This window comes from Ochotona princeps, chromosome 24, assembly GCF_030435755.1.
Source record: "Ochotona princeps isolate mOchPri1 chromosome 24, mOchPri1.hap1, whole genome shotgun sequence".
Classification (NCBI taxonomy): Eukaryota; Metazoa; Chordata; class Mammalia; order Lagomorpha; family Ochotonidae; genus Ochotona; species Ochotona princeps.
The window spans coordinates 28,244,870-28,265,607 of NC_080855.1; the positions used below are offsets into that span (position 1 = coordinate 28,244,870).

Below are 20,738 nucleotides of genomic sequence, written 5' to 3' on the forward strand. Positions count from 1 at the left end.
CTTCCTCCCAGCTGTCTTACAGAAATGTAAATTATATAGGTATACACCTAACCAGGTTGACCAATATATGCACACCAGGAATTGTATAGACACTTACTTTATTCCTCACATGATTGAAATAGATTGCAGCTGACAACATTGAGATGCTAAAGAGACTACAAACCTGGCAGGTGTTTACCCAAGAGATGGGGCTGAGGCTCCCAGGCCAAGTTTAATCTGTTTATTTGATGATGTTTTATTACTTGAAAAAAAAAAAAAAAAGAGGAGGAGGCTGGAGTTGTGGCCCCGTAGGCTAGGTGGTCACTGCTTGCAATGGGGCAGTTTTGAGTCCTAGCTGCACCACTTTGGATCCAGCTGTTTGTTAGCCATGCACCAAGCCCTGTGGGACCCCAAGGGGGAGAGCCAGGCCAGAGCTTTCAGCACAGTCCGAAACCTGAGATGGATCCCCCTTCTCGACAAGGCCAACGAAATACACAGCGGAAGGGTGAATTTGACGACATGGGCCTAAGTGAGCGGCTCGAACGCCCACATCAGGGCCAGGCAGTGTGCAGATCGAACAGGACACCTGCCTGCAAAGCACCCACACCGCCTCACACCCCCTCACCACCCTTGGCCCCTGAGCAAGTGGCCCGCTGCGGGGGGGCGGCGCGGCAGGTGGTTTCTAATCGGTCCTAAGAGATGTATGGGATGGACAGGCCGTCGGGGGACGAGGAGGGGGAAGTCCTGCAAGGTTTAGGGTACCACAGGCAGCACGTTCCCAAGGAGATCCCGGATCCGGAGACACCCTCATCCCCCCATCCGCTGAGGCTCCCGGGGTCACGGTGGGAGTGGGGGTGAGGGAGCCGGCGCGCACCGCAGGGCGGGGCGGCGACGGGAGCAGGAGCGTCCGCGGCTGAAGCCACGGGGCCAGCACACAATGGGTCAGGCCGGCCGACCAGGCGCGCGACCCCCGCGCCGCCGCCGCCATCCCACGTGGGCCGCAGAGCGCGCCGGCCCAGCAGCGGCCCCCGTCGGCCCAGGCCGGGCGCGGCGCGGCGTACGTGCGCGCGCGCGCGCGTGCGTGCGTGCGATTTGCGATCAGGCGGCGCGGCGGACAGCCCCGGCGGCGGGGCGGGGGGTGGGGGGAGTTATATTGCGGGGTCCTTCCTCGCTCAGCCTGGTTCCTCCTCGGAGCGGAGACGGCAAATGGCGGACTTCGATACCTACGACGATCGGGCCTACAGCAGCTTCGGCGGTGGCAGAGGGTGAGGCGGCCGGGCAGGCCGGGCGTGCGCGGGCCCTCGCCGAGCGCGGGAGCCAGGAGAGCCGAGCTTGGAGAAGGGGTCGGAGACGGAGGGGCTCCCCTGCTCTGCGCGGCGACCTCCCTGCGTCCGTCCCTGGGGTGGGCCACACAGCCCGGGGCTCCCCGCAGGAGAGGCCGGGAGGGCCGGGGCCTGGAAATGGCGCGCTCGGGGTCGGGGGGACACGGGCGGGCGGTTAGGCCTCTGGGGATCTAGCTCGTGGGGCGGATCCCCTGTGTTCCTGTCTCCCGGGGTGGAGTCCGGTCGCCGCGGTGCCCATTGCCCGGAGACGGGTGTCCGCTGTCCTGCCCGAAGCCCCAGCGTCTCCCTGCGGCAGAGCCGGCGCGGGGCCCCGGGGTGCGGCGCGGGCTGCGGGCCACAGCCTGGCCGGCCTCCGGCGCTGCGGGTGCCTGGCCCCCTTAGCCATGGGGCCCACACAGCCTGGGGACGGTCCGGGCCGAGCGAGTCAGGGATGTGCCGGCTGCAAGCCCAGGACACAATCGGGGTTCCCCCCCAACCTCCCTGCAGGCAGCGGGAAGACGAACAAAACATACACAGGGTGGCGTTTTCCTGCGAGATCTTTTCTTGGGTCAGACACGTGCTACGTGCTTGCTGGCAGAATTTTTTGTTTTGTTCCCTCCTCCCCCAGCCTGGAGAAGAAATAGTTTTGATTCTGGTCAAATGCAGACTGTCTCTCTATATAAAATGTGAAGCGTCTTGTTTAAAAAGGGGGGTAAAATTCGTGATTACTAGTTGGGAATGCCAGGAAGCCGCTGTGGATTTGAAAAGAATAAAAGCGGATTCACTTCCCCCCCACCAGCGTGTCCACGCCCCGTGCCGTTTGTCAAGGACACGCTGGGGCTCTCTGGGCTCTTCCGGTAAGGGTTGCATTTTTCCCAGGACCACACCACACACAATGGCACCTGCCGAAGTGACCCGTGGTCACCCAGGTGACTTCTGGCTGAAGAAGGATCGTTTTTTGAGAGCCTGGGTTTGGAAGAGACTCGGGGACCTTATGTTGGGACAGGAGCCCACACCCAGTGCCACAGCTAGGCCAGTGCAAGAGGTAGAACTGCCTCTGATTTCAAAGAAAATTTTATTTGCTAATTAAAAACCCAAGATGAGGTCAGGTCACATGCCTGTGTTGCCTTTGGGGTAGGTTGCCTGCCATCAGGTTTGTGCCTGGGTCATCCCAATGTTTGGGTGTCACTAGGGATTGGGGTGGGGGGGTCTCCCCGTTCCAGTCGTTTTGGAAACACCCAGAAAACAAGTTCTTGTTTCTGGTAGAGTGATACTCAGGGACTCAGATTGGAGATACTGTGGTGCCCTGAGGCTGCGATGAGGTGGTTCTGTTATATCAAATCTTTTTTTAAAGGTTTGTTTATTTTTGTTGGAAAGGCAGGTATACAGAGAGGAGGAGAAACAGAGATCTTCCATCCACTGGTTCACTCCCCACATGGCTGCAGCTGCCTGAACTGAGCCAACCCGAAGCCAGGAGCCCAGAGCTTCCTCTGGGTCTCCCACGCGGGTGCAGGGTCCCAAGGCTTTGGGCCGTCCTCCACTGCTTTCCCAGGCCACAAGCAGGGAGCTGGATGGGAAGTGGAGCAACCAGGACTTGAGCCAGCGGCACCTGTATGGGATGCTGATGCTTGCAGACAGAGGTTTAGCCAATTGGGCCGTCGTGCCATCCTCTTCCCTATGTATTTTTTAAATTTACTTCTTTTTTTTTTCTATTTACTCTCTCTTCAGAGATGAGACTACCAAGTGGGGGGCCCAGTGCCATAGCCTAGTGGCTAATGTCCTCGTCTTGCACACTCTGGGATCCCACATGGGCGCTAGTTCTAATGCTGGCAGCCCCGCTTCCCATCCAGCTCCCTGCTTGTGGCCTGGGAAAGCAGTCGAGGACGGCCCAATGCTTTGCGACCCCGCAGCCTGTGGGAGACCTGGAAGAGTCTCCTGGCACTGTATCAGCTCAGCTCTGACTGTTGTAGCCACTTGGACAGTGAACCAGCAGGTGGAAGATCTTTTTCTCTATCTCTGTTTTTCTGTATATCTGACTTTCCAATAAAAATAAATAAAATCTTTAAAGAAAAAATGAGGTCCTTTTCAGATGCCAGTCATTTCAGATGAGGAAAAGTAGAAGTGCTGGGTAGAGTCCTATGTCACTATGGCTTTTTTTTTTTCCAAGGTTTATCCATTTTTATTTGAAAGGCAGATTTTATAGAGAGAAAAGATCTTCCATCTGCTGGTTCACTGCCCAACTGGCCGCGATGGCCGGAGCTGAGCTGATCTGATGCCCGGAGCTTCTTCCAGGTCTCCCCTGCGGGCGCAGGGCCTTAAGGACCTGGACTGTTTTCTGCTACTTTCCCAGACCTCAAGAAGAAGCTGGATGGGAAGTGAAGCATCTGGGACTCACACTGGCGTGCATGTGGGCTGCCGGCCCCACGGGAAGAGTCTTGTTCACAGAACTTTCCATTTGGCTTCATAGTCCTGTAAAAGTACAGAGTGTTGGCTCAGTTTCCTAAAAGACATTTTTGAAACCTGTTAGTTTGAGTCAGGGTTGAGGGGGACAGGAGTTCCCAGAAGACCCCATGTGGAGTGACATGGTCCTTGGAAAAGCTGCTTCCCCCTCACCCCGCAGTCAGTGCACTTGAACCTCACTGGATTGGGGCTCCGGCTTAATGGTAGGATCTCTGAAACTCGGTTGGCCCCGTGCTTGATGCTGGACACGTGAACAGTGTTTATATCATCAGGCATCTCCTTGCTGCACTGGGGTCCCCCACCGGGGCTGACTTTGGACCACCTTGTTTGGGGTTGCTGAGGCACTTCCCCTCCCCCCCACCAGGTGGATAATGACCATCCACAGCAGCCCTGGAATGGGCAGTTGTCATTGGAAAGCATGGCTCTTGATCCGCTCTGGATACTCTGTGGTGGTGATGTGTGTTAACCTGTGGTGGCTGTGCTTCCCAGTAGTCATGAAGCCCAGGGGTGTGTGCAGGTCCCAGTGCATCAGGAGCTGCCTGTGCCAGGTTTGCTCAGTTATCTTTCTGAGGCTCCAACTTCTCATTTTTCTTGGTCATGCCATGTAGAATGACACTGATTTTACTTTTTTTTTTTAAGAATTTATTTTTATTGGAAAGTCGGATATACACAGAGGAGGAGAGACAGAGAGGAAGATCTTCCATCCGATGATTCACTCCCCAAGTGGCTGCAATGGCCAGTGCTATGCCAGTCTGAAACCAGGAGCCTCTTCTGGATTGCAGACGTGGCTGCAGGGTCCCAAGGCTTTGGGCCATCCTCGACTGCTTTCCCAGGCTGCAAACAGGGAACTGGATGGGAAGCGGGGCTGCCAGGATTAGAACCGGTGCTCACATGGGATCCTGGAGTGTGCAAGGGAGGACTTTAGCCACTAGGCTACTGTGTAAGGCCCTTATTTTAGATTTCTAATGGCAACATCCTTCAGCGTGCTTAACCATTCCTGGGGTGGGCCTGGAAGGTAGCCAGAATTCAGACAGCTGAACTGGGATCCTAGAAGATGAGGCTGGAGATGCAGCTTGCCTTCTCGGGTCTCCTTTAGGCAGTGTGGAATTCTGACCTTCAAGTTTTGTGGGACTTAGGCCTGGCATCTCGCGTCTCAATTTCTGAGCACCCAAATCCTTTGCACCCAGCCTTCTACATGTTGACTCAGTAGGAGGGACAGCCAGGCTGTGGACAAGCTTGTGCTGAAGGCGCTTGGGGCTGGCACGTGCCACCATGTTTGGGTGTGCTGGCGCCACAGGGCCGGACTTTTCTCCTCTGTGAAAATTCTCACCAAAGAGACAGCACTGGGTTTAACGAGAGGTCTGTGCGAGAGCTGCGGCAAAGCCCTGGCAATGGAATCGGGCAGCTAAGCGTGAGGGTGTCTGCACTGCGCGCTAGCACTGTGGTCTGGAGTGAGTTCCCCGCATGCGCGATGGTGACTTATGTGTGGGGCATCTAGGGCAGAAGCCGAGGCGGTGTGGCAGAGTATCCCAGAAAATGCCGAGGAATTGGGAACTCTGGAGCTAGGATTCCCAAATGTCTTAAATCCCTGGCTTATTTAGGGTGGGAAAAGTCCTTTTGAATTAGCTGAAGCTAGCTTTCCCTGGCTGCCTTTCTGAAGCCAGGAAAGAAGCTGTTGTGTTTTGCAGGCATGAAATGTTTTCCTCTGGGACTAGAGTAACATCCACAATGGGGAGTACTGAGTCCATGTGAGCAATTGATTTCTTTTTTTTTTTTTTAAAGATTTTTTATTGTTATTGGAAAGCCGGATATACAGAGAGGAGGAGAGACAGAGAGGAAGATCTTCCATCCGATGTTTCACTCCCCAAGTGAGCCGCAACGGGCTGGTACGCGCCAATCCGATGCCGGGACCTGGAACCTCTTTCAGGTCTCCCACGCGGGTGCAGGGTCCCAAAGCTTTGAGCCGTCCTCGACTGCTTTCCCAGGCCACAAACAGGGAGCTGGATGGGAAGTGGAGCTGCCGGGATTAGAACCGGCGCCCATATGGGATCCCGGGGCTTTCAAGGCAAGGACTTTAGCCGCTAGGCCACGCCGCCGGGCCCCGAGCAATTGATTTCTTATAGAATTTATGCTTGGGTTATTTCATATACTTCCGAGATTCCCAGAAATTAATATATTTCCAGTTACTTTGGTGAAGTTTATGTTTCTGTTGGAAAATAACCGTAGCATTCTGGGAGGCTTTGGACCCCAACCCTGAGTCTCTTAGTGGGTCACAGTCCAAGATCGGACTCTGATTCATGGTGGCTGGCTTCCTGCGTCCTGGGGGTCACTTGGGGGGTTGGGTGGCACACTCAAGATGTGGACTAAGCAGGATTGTCTGGAATTGAGTGGCAGCCGTGACCTCTAAGCCTTAAGTTCACCGTCCTGGGTTCCATGAGTTTCCCCATGTGGTGATACCCAGTTTTGACCAGGGCCCCTTCTGCAAGTGCCAATTGAGGGACACGGCGTCTGCAGGGCAGGCCTCGCAGCCACTGCCCCCCCCGCCACCAGCGCCCGCTGCTCCGCTGCGGGTGACTACCAGTGGCCTTGTTGGAGGCTGGCTGGTGAGCACCCCTGCTTGCTGGTGCCTGCCTCTTTCTGCCCCCTTAGAATGTGGGGAAGGGTGCACTAATGGGGACAATCCACTCTTCTGTGGCCGCATCCGTGGAGGGCAAGGGGTGCTAAAGCCTCGGCGCTGGTTGTGGTGACAGAGCCTGTGCCCACTTGCCTCGCTGCTGGTTGTTGTGGGGAGCCCAACATCTCACTGTCTCCACTGTCTTGTCCAGTGTCTCCTCCCCGTGTCTCAGATTCTGGGTGGATCCTCTACTAAGCTGTGACTGGTTAATTAGCCTTTGTGGTGAGTGGGTGGCCCACTCACGGAGGAACAGCATGCGCGTCGTGAGACGTCGACACGTGCCCTGTGGCTGCAGGAACCTCCTTGGTGACACCACCACCTTGGACGTCTGTACACTAAAGGCTGGCGAGCTGGCCTGGGACCTGCGTGATTATTTTTATTGGAAAGTCAGATGTACAGAGAGGAGAGACAGTGAGGAAGCTCTTCCGTCCGATGGTTCACTCCCCAAGTGACCACTACGGCCAGTGCTGCGCCGTTCTGAAGCCAGGAGCCAGGAACTTCCTCCAGGTCTCCCATGCGGGTGACCTGCATGATTGATTGATTGATTGATTTCTTTCTTTCTTTCTTTCTTTCTTTCTTCCTTCCTTCCTTCCTTCCTTCCTTTCTTTCTTTCTTTCTTTCTTTTTTTAAGATTTATTTATTTTGGGGCCTGGTGGTGTGGCCTAGCAGCTAAAATCCTCGCCTTGAATGCACCGGGATCCCATATGGGCACCAATTCTAGTCCCGGCAGCTCCACTTCCCATCCAGCTCCCTGCTTGTGGCCTGGGAAAGCAGTCGAGGATGACCCAATGCTTTGGGACCCTGCACCCTTGTGTGAAACCTAGAGGAGGTTCTTTTGACTGCCTTCCTCTCCTGCTTTCCCAGCCACAAGCAGGGAGTTGGATCAGAAGTGGAGCATCTGGGACTGACGCCCATAAGGGGTGTCACTAACATGGCAGCTTTATTTGCTCTGCCATGTTGCCAACCCAATAAACTTGATTTAAAAAAAATAGTTTATTTAGAAGGCAGGGTTAGATAGAGCTTCCATCTACTGGCTCACTCCCCGAATGGCCACAACAGCTGCCAGGGCTGGGCCAGACTCAAGCCTGGGAGCTTCATCGTGGGCTCTTCATGAGTGGCTGTGCTAGGCTAAGAACAGCGTAGGACTGCGCCGCTCAGTGTGGGATATTATGATGAATGTTTGTTTTGTGAGCTGTACCGTAAGGACATTAGCAAGCCACAGTCTGTCAGGGAGGCAGGATGGCACACCCCTTGACTAAAGGGGGCTTTGTGGCACAGCAGGTGCCCCTGCCACTCACATAGGAGAGTTCTAAGCTCTTATCTTTGCCCTGACCCAGCCCTGGCTTTGCTGGTGTTTGGGGACAAAGCTGTTAGGTGGAGGATCCATCTCTCTCTCTCTCTTTCTCTCTTTATTCTGTCATTCTGTCTTAGATGCTTGCCACACTTGAGTGTCTAACAGGTAAGGGCTTAAAAATGACAACAAAGTTTCCATAATACCTATTCCATGTTCCGTTTTCCCCAGCGTCACAGTGGTTGACTCTACTTCACTCCTGCCCCAAACACTTGGGATTCTACAGGTGTATTCACTTGAAAGGCAGCTTGCCAAAGAGATCTGGCTGGTTCACTCCAATTGACCATAATGACCGGTCATGGCCCAGGCCAAGATCAGGAGCCCAAAGCTCCATCTAGGTCTCTCGAGGCAGCAGGGGCCCAGGCGCTGGGCCGTCCCCTCTCACCTTCCCAGATGCATTAGCAGGGACTCCATTGCAAGCCACGTTCAGGTGTGGCTGGTGATGGTTCCAGTGCTCCTCAGTGTTAACTAACGCTTTTTAAGGTTTGTGTTCAGGGCCCGTGCAATGATTCAGTGGTCAAATTCTCACCTTGTAAGCACTGGAATCCTATATCGGCGTCAGTTTGTGCCGTAGCTGCTCCACTTCCCATTCTGCTCCCTGCTTATGGTCTGAGAAAACAATAGAGGATGGCCCAAAGCCTTGGGACCCTGGACCTATGGGGGAGACCCAGAAGAAGCTCCTGGCTTTGGATTGGCTCAGCTCTAACCATTGTGGCTGCTTGGGGATTGAACCAGTGGGTAGAGGGTCCTTGTCTCTGCTTTTCTACGTAAATGTGATCTGCCTTTCTAAAAAAAAAAAATAAATCTTCTAAAAAAAAGATATGTATTCATTGGAAAAGCAGATTTGCAGAGGGAAGGCAAGATGGAGAGAAAGATCTTCCATCCACTGCTTCACTCCCCAAGTGGCTGGAGCTGGACAGGACTTGAACTGGTGCCCATATGGCAAGTGGGTGCCACAGGGTTGAGGACTAGCTTTTTTTTTTTTTTTTAAGATTTAGTTATTTTTATTGGAAAGGCAGATACAGAGAGGAGGAGAGACAGAGAGGAAGATCTTCCGTCCACTGTTCACTCCCCAAGCGGCCATAATGGCTACAGCTGCACCAATCCGAAGCAGGGAGCTGGATGGGAAGCAGGGCTGCTGGGATTAGAACCAGTGCCCACGGAGGACTAGCCTATTGAGCCACCACACACCTCTTTCCTATTGTCTTGAGTTGATGTGCTTCAGCTCTTTCGTGTCTCAGTCCCCTGGAAATCTGTTTTTATTTTTTTTTTCCCCTGGAAATCTATAAAATCCTGTCCCAGGAGAATTCAGCAGGTTGTCCTTCCTTCCTTCCTCTCTTTGCCACTTTGGGAGTGTGGGACACTGCAGGTTGGTTTCACCTGCTTACTGGACAAACTCCCACCTCCATCATCCACACTCTCCTGTAGGCCCCCCCCTCTCCTCCCTTTGCCTTGGTGTCCTGTTGCCTGCTGACTGGGTTCCTGTGACTGCCTGCTCCAGTCGCCCCACCCTACGGAATCAGTTCACACTGCCTCCCTGGAGCCTCGTGGCTTCTGCTCATGATGTGTCTACTGTCCACAGGCCTAAAGCTTCCCTGGGGGCAGGAAGGCAGTCTGGGGTTCTTGCCTGTTTCAGCATGGGTTGAGTGTTCTGACTTGGGTGGAGGTGAGCAAAGAGAAGGGCTTTGTCCACGAAAGATATGGATCACACTTGGAGCTCAAAGTTGCACCTCCTAAATCTTCCTGAGTGTAACTTGCTGCTGTAAAAACTTGGACACATTGAGAAGTAGGGGTTGGGGGCGGGCAGGTGATGCAGGCAGGGGTTGGCTGTGCTTTGGCAGGGAAGGGCCCGTGCCCACCCCAGCTCCATGTGCCCGATTTCTGTTTGCCCGCCGTGAGATGCTGCTCAGTGTAGCCTCAAGCATGTTCTGTGTGCCCGTGATCATTTGGGAATTGTCATCAGGCTTTTATATGGCACACAGTGGTTTCTGAAGAACTTTTTAATAGTCAGTTAAACCTGTTTATAAAGTCAGGATGTGAAATATTTATAAAGTAGCGGACGTGAAAACCGAGGTGCAGTGTGCCCGTGGTGCGCTAACACAGGAAGGGGCTCTCTGCTAGCCTGTTAAGAGAGCAGCAGCGGGGGCTGGGCGCTGACAGCGCAGGCTAAGCCTCTGTCTGTGTGGCTCCAGTATCCCCAGCAGCGAGGAGTCCCACTGATCCACTTCCAACCCAATTCCCTGCATGTGACCTGGGAAAGCAGTGGAGGATGGTTCAAGTCTCCGGGCACCTGCTCCTCGTGGGAGTCCGTGAGCAAGCTAAAAACCAAGCAAGCAAGCAATGCGATGTGATGTGATGCTGTGTGTGTGTTGTGGTAGTTCATCCCCACCCTCCCCCCGGGCTTAAATCTGCTGCCAACTGTGTCTCAGGGATTGAAGTGATGGGGGGAGGGAAGAATTGTGCCGTCCTCTTATGTGTGTCCCCCATCGGGTATCTTGCGGTGCCGGTACATAGAGACTCACCAGCTCTCCTGGAAGGCACTTCCCCCCTGCCCTGGTGACCCCAGGAGCAATCCATGGGGCTGACTGCAGCAGGCCGACCGGTGGCGAGTGGCCTCCAGGCTCCAGGATGACGTCACCAGGTGGCTGCTGGGCGATTCTTCCGAATGTTGAGCTCACTTCAAAAACTGCCAGAACCAGATCTTTCTGTCTTCCCTATAACCAGAGCCACCACTGTGCCCTGCATTTTTCTAGACTCCCATCATCTTTTGTTGTTGTTGTTTTATTTTTTATTTTTTTTTAAAGTTTTATTTTTTTATTACAAAGCCAGATATACAGAGAGGAGGAGAGACAGAGAGGAAGATCCTCTGTCCGATGATTCACTCCCCAAGTGAGCGCAATGGCCAGTGCTATGCCTATCCGAAGCCAGGAACCTGGAACCGCTTCCAGGTCTCCCACGCGGGTGCAGGGTCCCAAGGCTTTGGCCCGTCCTCGACTGCTTTCCCAGGCCACAAGCAGGGAGCTGGATGGGAAGTGGAGTTGCGGGATTAGAACTGGCGCCCATATGGGATCCTGGGGCCTTTAAGGCAAGGACTTTAGCTGCTATGCCACACCACCGGGCCCTCCCATCATCTTAAAAGCATCACTCAGCTGCCTCCTGTCCTCAGGCAGAGGTAGCCTGAGCTGTCCAGGCCTGCATTCGTCACCCTCCGGAAGTCCCCATGCGGTCACTGACAAGCCTCCCTCCCTGCCTCTACTGTCCTTGCAGACACCCAGCAGCCATCTCATCTCTTCCTCGTTCTCGCCTCTTTTTTTTTTTTCTTTTCAATTTAGCTTTTTTGCACACACTGGAGTTCTCCAACACCCCTAACATGAGGGCCTGATTCTCTAGGTTTTCAGATCTGCCATCCAAAATGAGAAACGGAAAATTCCGAAAACAGTGCATTTGAAACGATAAGACGATCCGAGTAGCCTGATGAGCTCTTCCCAGTGTGAGACTTTGCTGGGCCTTGAATCCTCCCTTTGCCAGACCCGCCTACCCATGTGCGGGCTGGGGGCACCTCCTGGCCATGCCCAGCAGCCCGTCTTCACCCCACTGCCCTTCTCCCTCCTGGAGCCCTGCTGGCATTGAGTATAGCCCAGAGCTTCTGCGGAACTGTACTCAAGGAACTCCTAGCAGCTTATTGTCAGGCTCTTGCACTTGTGGCTTGCTCATCCCTCACGCAGCCTGATTGGTAGACTCAACTCATCAGAGGTGTGAGTGTGTAGGGAGGAACACAGCTTACACAAGGCCTTGCGCTGACTCTGGGTCCTCGGTGGGTCTTGGGGCCCAGTCCACATGGATGAGGAAAACTGCTGTGTGCCCACAGACACCAGCATTAGACCCACGTGGCGTGGCCACGTGCAGTGTGCTCCTAAGGACAGCGGAGAGCTGCTGCCCAGGCCAGCAGTCAGCTGTTGACACATAGGATGGTGAGTGCCCACTGGTTTTTTTTAAACAGAGTGACTACTTTTCAAGTTTTCCATCCTGAATTTTTTTTAAGGTTGATTTGTTTTTGTTGGCAAAACCTCTGGAGAGACAGAGAAGGATCTTCCACCTGCTAGTTCACTTCTCAAATGGCTGCAGTGGCTGGGGCTGAGCCTATCTAGAGCCAGGAGCCTCTTCCAGGTCTCCCACACAGGTGCAGGGTCACGAGGCTTTGGACCATCCTCCCCACTGCTTTCCCAGGCCCAGGCAGGAAGCTGGATAGGAAGTGAAGCTGCCAGGATTAGAACCGGCGCCCATATGGGATCCCAGCACATTCAAGGCAAGGACCTTAACCATTATGCTATCGCTCCGGGCCCTGCACATAGGTTCTTGACCTTGACCCATTAGAAAGGAAATGTTGACTCTCAACATTTTACTCAACTATTTTTTTTTTCCTTCAACATTTGTTATTTCAAAGACAGAGTGACAGAGGGAGAGAGGTTGACATAGAGATCATCCATCCACTGATTCACTCCCCAAGTGGCTGAGCCAGGTGGAATGCAGGAGCGTGGGATTCCATCTGGGTCTCCCACCGAGTGGTGGCCCAGAGCTCCGGCCATCATCCTGTCTTGCCACGCACATTAGCAGGAAGCTGGATGAAAAGTGGAGCAGCCAGGACTTGAACCAGTACTTATGGGATGGGGTCACATGCAGATGGTAGTTTAACCAGCCACATTGCAATGTGGGGACTTTTGAGTTAACCTGGCCAGCAGTAGTGTCCACATGAGGGCCACCTTACTAATGTTTGTCCATCAGCTGTGTCACAAAGCCTTAGTTGTCACGTTTGCTAGTCCCTCTGTTGCGTCGGTCTTTCCTGCCCTGGATATATTTGGAGCGTCCGTGGAAACTGGGAAGCAGTTTGTCTAGTGAAGCTGGCACCTGTCAGACCTGGTAGGTCTTCTATAATAAATCATTAGTAGGGTGATCACTGAGGGGCACTTGAAGATCTTGTTGCCCCCAAGCTATTTGCCTCTGGCTCTGGTTCAGGCCGCGCGCAAGCTGTGTGGGCGGCTCGCACGGTGCAGTTGACACTCCCGTTTGTGTGTTTGCTTGCTTGCCTGTTGGCTTCAATCAATGTTATTTTTAGAGCCATATGGGTCCCCAGGCAAATGAGGCAGAAGGAACAGCCCTCCCGTGTGCTGCATTTCCTGTCAGCCCTGAGCCCATCCACACAGGCCAGTGTCCCTGGGGGCCCTGCTGCCCAATACAGGGGGCCCACACCCAGGCCTGGGTTTGCACAAATGTCCAGTGATGGTCTTGGGTTTTTTTTGTTTGTTTGTTTGTGTTTGTTTTGTTTCAATTATGTTAACTTTTTTAGACAAGCATGTTATAGGTTAGGCAATAGCCATCGTCACTGTACCCTGCCTTGGGCCGTGTGTGTGCTCCCAGAAGTTGTTAGCCTTCAGGAATGCAGGGGCTGTGTAGGTGTTACACACAGCCTGACAAGGTGGAGTGGCTCTGCAGGGCTGTTAAGCTGGCTAGGGATCCGTAAACCCGGGCCCGGCACAGCAGGTGAGTGCAGTAGCACGGCACAGTATAAGTGGGTCCATGACAGCTGCAGATACATCGGGGCACAGAGAGCGGGGTCCGGGATGCCTGTGGCCCTGCTGCACGCATGGCATGAGTGCGAGCATCCTCCTGACCCAGAAGCATGGAGGAGCAGGCTTAGGTGCAAGGTGTGCAAGCCCTGCAGACCTGGGCTCGGCTGGGTGTCTTAGGCGGGCGTGCTGTGTGATGTTTGCATACGTTATGTGTTGCTGTAGACCTTTCTGTTCCCTTCTCCCCGCCAACAGGAACCCCCTCCCCCAGACATGCGGGGTAGCCTGTGATTCTGTCACATGGTAAGACAGTGTCACCGGACATTAGGCCTGGGTGCTGTGCTGGTGTACTGTGTGGAAGACACCTGCTCTCACACTGAATCCTGTCCCTGTCCCCTCCTAGGTCCCGCGGCAGTGCTGGAGGCCATGGGTCCCGTAGCCAGAAGGAGCTGCCCACAGAGCCGCCCTACACAGCGTATGTAGGAAATCTACCTTTTAACACGGTGCAGGGCGACATAGACGCTATCTTTAAGGATCTCAGCATAAGGAGTGTACGGCTAGTCAGAGACAAAGACACAGACAAGTTTAAAGGTGAGTTTGGGGATCAGCAATCTATCATACTGCTCCAGGTTAAAGGGTTCGGATGGGGGTGGGTATGGGGGAGTGCAGGTGGACACGCTCATGTGATGGGGGCACTGCCTGTGTGATCAGCGCTGGTGCAGCTGGGCGCTTCACTTCGGCTCTTCACATCACAGTGCTTCACGCTGTGCTGATTGGCCAAGAGTCGTGGCCTGCATCAGCGATTGGCTGCCTGGAGAGCCAGTGAGGTCCCGGCTGTCCACCCCTGGGAGCTTTGTTGGGAACTGCATGTGGAGGAGGGGGTGGCTGCTTGAAGTGGCCTGGGATGCTGCAGGAGCTAAGGTGTAGACTCAGGACCATCCGGGGGTGAGCCAGCCTCAGGCTGGGCCAGCAGCCACAGGTTTTGCACTCCAAGTGTCCTCTTCAGCTTTGCATGTCTGGGGCTACTCTGAATTTGAACATCATTTTTTCAGTTGCTATCCTTGCCGATTCAGCCTGGGGTGGGAGTCGGTCTGCAGCCAGGGCAGCCCCACTTTCACACAGGTGGGAGCAGAAGTCTGGGTTCTAGCCCTCAAAAGGCCTTGCAGTCTGCTGGGCTTGAAAGGTGCATAAGGCAAGGACACACCAGTGGGCAGCAGGGCATGGCAGTACTACTTAACCAGGCTTGAACTTCAGGCAGCAGTGAAGGGCAAGGCCAGCCCAGCCGCGGGGTGGCAGTAACACACACTTGGACTTGCGTTTTCATGAACACCCAAGGAAGATTGCACTAGATGCTAGCAATGTAATACTTAGCTTTGTGGGACAAATTTTAGGATCCGCTACCCGAGGAACAAGTTAATAGGTGCTTTAGCCCTTTTCAAATCCAAGCTCTCTGAGATCCATTCCTCAAGTTAGATTAACCCAGAAGCCAGCACCACTCTGTCGTAATCCAGGCAGATTTTGTGCAGAGGGAAGGTGGGGGGCCAGGCACGAAGGCTTGGGAAGAGGCCAGCCTCAGCACCTGTGTGATGGGTGGGCCTGGCCAGGAGAACCCCGAGAGGGAACCACAGCCCTAAGATCTGCTTCCTCACAGGCAGGTGGGGTCAGCAAGGCTGTGACGGCTGAGTGCGGCTGAACGGGCATCTGAGATGGGGGCAGCGGGTGCACTCCCATGGCCGGCCTGGCCTGACCCGGGCGCCTGGGGTTCTGTTTTCTCTTCCAGGATTCTGCTATGTAGAATTCGATGAAGTGGACTCCCTTAAGGAAGCTCTGACGTATGACGGTGCAGTAAGTGGCCCGGGCTTTCTGTCCTGTTAGCTGGCCCATTCGCTCTGCTTGCCCACCCGTACTGATAACTTTTCTCCTCTTGTCACGCTAGCTGTTGGGCGATCGGTCACTTCGTGTGGATATCGCCGAAGGCAGAAAACAAGACAAAGGTGGTTTTGGATTCAGAAAAGGTGGACCAGATGACAGAGGTGACTGGCTCTGCCAAAGCTGGGGTGGCGGGGGGAACGCTGGAATAAACACTGCTGCTGTCGCCATGACCCTGGGGCCACTGCTCAGGTTTCCTCGGGCTCCCATCACACTTGGGCCGACACTTGCACTGTGACCTGGCAACCTTGGAAGTGTCTCTGCACACCCCATCTCTGGTGGCCTGACTGGACTGCTTCCTCCATGCCTTTCACAGTTGTGGCTTGCCTTGGCGGCATGCAGGCAAGCAAAACAAGAAAGCCTGTGTCCTGGGCACCATGCATTGTCACCTTGTGCTACCTCCTGCCAGGCCCAGGCCTCAAGCCCACCCAGCACTACCCCTCAGCCTCCACTAATCAGGCATGCTTGTCAGTGTTTTTCTATGTGGCGGAACAAGGTAACAGGTACTTCTAGAAAAAAGGAGTGTGGGGGTTCTAGAAGCTTCTTCATTGGGACTCCTTCCTATCTGGTCAAGAGTGGTCCTGGAGGCCTTATGCCCGTGAGGAGTGGGGAGCCCTGTCGCTCCGTGACAGGTGAATGCGGCCCAGCTTACCACCAGTGATGGCCCCATTCAAGGGTCACTTTGCCTGCCAGGCCTCTGCTTGAAAGATTGGCCAGCCATGCGTTTCTTTACCTCTGCTCTTTCTACTTTTCTTTCTTACTGGAAAGACAAGGGGGTACAGGGAGATTGATCTTCATTCCCTGGTCCACACCCCAAATGGCCACAGTGGCCAAGGCGGAGTCAGGCGAAGGCCAGATGCTGGGAACTCTGTCCAGGTCCTGCACGCGGGTGGCAGGGCCCAACTGCTGGGACTGGCTTCCAGCACTTTCCCAGCCATCAGCAGGGAGTCAGGGCTGACATGCAGCAGCTGGAACTCCAGCTGGTGTCTGTAATGGAATGCTGCTGTAACAGATGGAGGCTTAACTGGCCGCCCCATAACCCCAGCCCTTTCCATCATGAAAATAATTCATACACATGATGAGCACATCAATTCCAGGAGCCCGTATGCTGGTGCAGCAAGCTGGTCCTCCACCTATGGCATCGGCACCCCATGTGTGCACCAGTTGGAGTCCTGGCTGCTTCACTGTCCATCCAGCTCCTTGCTAATGGCCCAGGAAAGCAGTAGAGGATGTCCCAAGGCCCTGGGACCCTGCACTCACCCACGTGAGAGACCTGACCTGGCTCCTAGCTTTGCACCAGCTAAATCCTGGCTATCGCGGCATTTTGGAGGGTGAACTAGCAGATGGATGATCTCGTAATTTTCCTTCTCTCTCTGTTAACTCTGACTTCCAAGTAAAAGAAGTAAATTTTTTTAAAAAGGAAGGGCAGGTCTGCTCAGTTCCTTGCTTACAAATGGGAGTGGTTGGCTCCCCCTCAGCAGCCCAGGCTGCACACCCTCAATCCTGGTGCCACAGGTGCCAGCTCCCCCAGTGCGCCCTCCCGCGGAACACAGGCCCCCTGCAGGCTGCATCTGCAAGGTGTACGTGCGTCCAGTGAGCTCTTCTTTAGGCTTGAGTCACATACTAAGATGACTCATCATGCAAATATTTGCCAGTGTTCCAGAATCTAAACCCTCTGGTCCTGCTCAGTTTGGACAAGGGCTACTTGCCCTGTGTCAGATGGGAACATCCATGCTCCCACAGACTCCGTCACCTTCCCCACTTCTGGAATTTTCTACAGTTCCTTTGCAGCACTGATCTAGCTGATAACAGGACTCGCCCTGTGGGTTGATTGAAGTGTCCTCTAGCCAATCAGAAGGCAGCTTGTCCCTAAAAGGGTGCCGTAGCCAGTAAGCCTGTAGTGTCACATATAAGCTGGTCTCTGCCCCAGCTGACCTGCTGCCACTTGTGGGGTCGTGGGTGCCATAGAAACAGCATGGCAGTTCCAAGCTCCAGGGACTTGGGCGTTCCCCATGCGCCATGCTGCCGTGGGCTCGGCCGGGGCTGTGTGGCCAGACAGTGACAGTGGCCACAGCCCGAGTCACCGCCTCACCCTCCCACCTCCCCAGAGCGCATGTGAACTGTAGGATTCATGTGCTTGTTGGTACTCAGGTGTTGTATACACTGTTTGCAGGAATGAGTCATGTTCCCCCTTTAGAGTGATGCAGGTTTTAAAAATGACATATGCTTAGGTAGGTAGGTAGGAAGGAAGGAAGACCTGAGCAACAAGGAAAGCTGCAAAGAAGCAAGCAACTAAAAGCGTCCTACCTTCAGGCACAGCTGCCGGGAGTCTGGTTTCTCCTGCTCGGCTCTGCCGTGGCTTGTTCAGAAGAGGCTTTGCAGGCAGCCTGGGACCGGGCATGTCCTGCGCGCCAACTTCCCTCTTGGCCCTGTCGCATGCCTGGCAGAGCAGCCAGGACCGTTGTCGATTTGCCTCACCATGCGGGGTGTATGCTGAGAGCTTCAGGCTAAAATGCTGCCCACTGGGATTGTTCCATCTCTGGAAGACAAGTTCCGCGGCCGCCATGCCCAGTGCCTCTTAGCAGACTTGGGGGAACATGTGGGGTTCCATGTTGGCAAATCTGCTGAGTGTTGGGCAGGTCTGTAGTGTTGCGATGAGAAGACCTCGGCCGGGGCCTTGTGCTTGGCTCTGAGCATCTAAGAGGGTCTGAGTGTATGGAGCACTGATTCCTCCGGGATAGGCTCAAGTGAGGTGCCCCCGCACCCTCAGTCCCAGAACTGGGTGTCGGACATCTTGATCGGAGTGCAGAACCCTCACACGCAAGTCGGTTCCATTGCTGACTTGTAGTGGAGCTGCTATGGGACACGGAGCCATTGCTCCAGGAGACCAAAATGGCTGGCTCTGCTCCGTGGCGAAGGCAGAGGTGGTGCCTCCCTCTGCCCTTGGCTAGGAGCCTGTGCCCTCCTCATTGCAGTGCACCCCCATACAGACCTGGGGTACGCCTGTGTTTTCTAGGTGGTAGGCGCATGTGTGAATAGGCATTCTGGCTGGTTGGGACAAGCACGTGGTAAAGACAGGGCTCAGGCTCCCTCCGGGAATGGGTAAACACAGGCACCTTTGAGCACACGGTGAGCTCGCTGGATGCATGAATCAGGTGGATCGCCCCCACCTTGTGAGATGCAGTGCCTGCTGAGAAGCAGGTGCCCGCGGGGTGGGGAATGAGCCCGAGGAGGGGCTTGCCTTGTACCTCCAGGCACCTACCTTGTCCAGCCTTGTGTGCCCCATGCTGGTGGAGTGGCTGCAGCAGCGACTGGGCATCCGGAGTGGCGCCCAGTGGTGACTTCACGCCCTTACCTTGTCTTCGTTTCTTTGCCTCGGGCTTTGCACACTGTGCTGTCTAGCTGGGAATTCCATGTTGCCCCTTTGCCCAGCCTTGTAGATTGATTGAAGCCTGCCAGGACATCTTTGAGAGTGGCTTTAAGCCGGGTTTGAGTGCAGCTCACAGCAGGCTGGCTTTTTCCCGGGAGCTTCTGTTAACGTGGGAACTTGATGTGGGGCACCTTGCAGTTGCTGGGCTCCCCCAGGCTTGGCCTCCCAAGGCACGGGTCTGCACACTTCCTTCAGCGTCCCCCTCTCTCCGCAGGCTACAGGGATGACTTCTTAGGAGGCCGGGGTGGCAGTCGCCCTGGGGACCGGCGAGCAGGCCCGCCCATGGGGAGTCGCTTCAGGGACGGCCCGCCCCTGCGCGGCCCCAACATGGATTTCAGAGAACCTACAGAAGGTAGGCGCGCGGTGCCCGGGCCAGGCCGGGCGTTCCGGGTGTCGGGCTGGCCGTGGAGTGGCGGACCCCTCTCAGGCAAGCCTCGGTAAGCCTTGTGGTTTTCCTCCCCCAGAGGAGAGAGCACAGAGACCGCGGCTCCAGCTTAAACCTCGGACAGTCGCCACACCCCTCAATCAAGTCGCCAATCCTAACTCTGCAATCTTCGGGGGAGCCCGGCCCAGAGAGGAAGTGGTTCAGAAGGAACAAGAATGAGCTTGGGTTGTGGGGAGGGAGGGCGGGACCTGGGGCAGGGTGCAGAGGAGAGGCGGGGTGGCCCCCCGCAGCTCCCCGGCCACGCCCCGCGCCCCCGCTCCCGGCCCTGGAAGCACGGGGCTTGTGGATGCATGTCAGCTGTTGACAAGTGGTTTTTAGTACATTCTTGGCTTTGCTGTAGCTCTCTGTGCCTGTCCCATGCCTTTTTCTTTTGCTGCTCCCTGCCACCCCTTGTCTTCCCGCCAGCACATGGCTTTCTGGGGGAGTCCAGGGCGGCCCCCCTTGGGCGTGGCTGGGTCAGGTGCTGCTCCTCCACTCCCTGGCTACTTCTCTTTATTTTGATTATTTTGGTTATTTTGGATGCCAGCCAGCCTCCTGGCCGCTGGCCGGGGCCCCTCAGTGCCACTCTCCTGACCTGCCTGTGGAGTTGTACTGCTGGGCACTGAAGAGGGCATTAGCTGTTAGCTAAGGGGAAGGCAGTGTGCCACCAGGACCTGGGGCTCCTCATGGTGAGGGGACAGCCAGGAAGAGCAGTGTGGAAATAGGGGCACCCTGTGCTCCCAGGGCAGTTGTGCCCACGAGGCCTTCCCCAGACCCCGTGTCCCTGCGTGTTGCGTCTCCCTTGTGCTTCTCTGTGGCCCTAGCGTAGGTGACGAAGAGAAGTCGGGCTGCCCACCGCCCCGGGCTTCACTCAGTTCAGAACTGCGTCCACTCTGCAGTGCAGGCGAGGTCCACAGGTGGCTGTAGAGACTGTGAGAGACAGCCTGTGTCTGCGTGTGGTGTGGGCGCTTCCCCAGGACTGGGCCAAGGCAGGAGCTTTGGGGCTGGGGACAGGTGGTTAGTCCCCAGCACCCAAGAGGCGCTGTGGGGGCAGCTGGAGCCGGGGCTGGCCGGGCTGCTGGGCAGGGCAGGGCAGCGTGCGTAGATGGTGGCTCCGGCTCCGGCTCGGCCCTGGCTTCTCTTTGTCTTGGTTGCAAGGTGTCAGCAGTTTCCAGAACTCCCTTCTCCTCTCCCTCCTCCTCCTGTCCCCCCTGCTTCTCCAATAAGAACCATTTGTGTAACACCAACACTTAACTTAAGAAAGACATGCATTGCGTGGTTGTAATCAAACCCGAAGCTTTCCGATGACCTACTTACATCTTCAATGTGGAAAAGATAAAGAACAAGGCAAATTCATCCAAACTCCTGGGTGGCCCAAATGACTTTTAAATGTAAGAATGGAATTCCAAACACTTAACACATTCAGCTCTATGACAGAAAGTGAATCTATGGATATGGTATTTTGTGAATGATCTTTTAAATAAAGAAAACCTTACGTAATATTTAATGCTTGTCTTTATTTTTGAGTTTTGACCTCTCCGTGGAGGGTGCTGTCAGCGACTGGAAGTGAGCAGAGCAGGTGTCATGGCACCCAGACTAAGGCGC

At 55.0% G+C, this 20,738-nt stretch overlaps 1 protein-coding gene and 1 long non-coding RNA gene across 2 annotated transcripts in view; one reads left to right on the forward strand and one right to left on the reverse strand.

The window, feature by feature from the left end:
• LOC131483243 (uncharacterized) overlaps positions 1-20,738 on the reverse strand; it is a 148,177-nt gene that overhangs the window by 101,793 nt on the left and 25,646 nt on the right. The gene's annotated exons all lie outside the window — the stretch shown is intronic.
• Positions 1,074-20,635, forward strand: EIF4H (eukaryotic translation initiation factor 4H). The gene is made up of 6 exons (XM_004587007.2): positions 1,074-1,244; positions 13,754-13,941; positions 15,131-15,195; positions 15,287-15,383; positions 18,924-19,061; positions 19,174-20,635. Exons 1-6 carry the CDS (start codon positions 1,186-1,188, stop codon positions 19,311-19,313), a joined length of 687 nt encoding a protein of 228 aa, XP_004587064.1. The 5' UTR covers positions 1,074-1,185; the 3' UTR covers positions 19,314-20,635.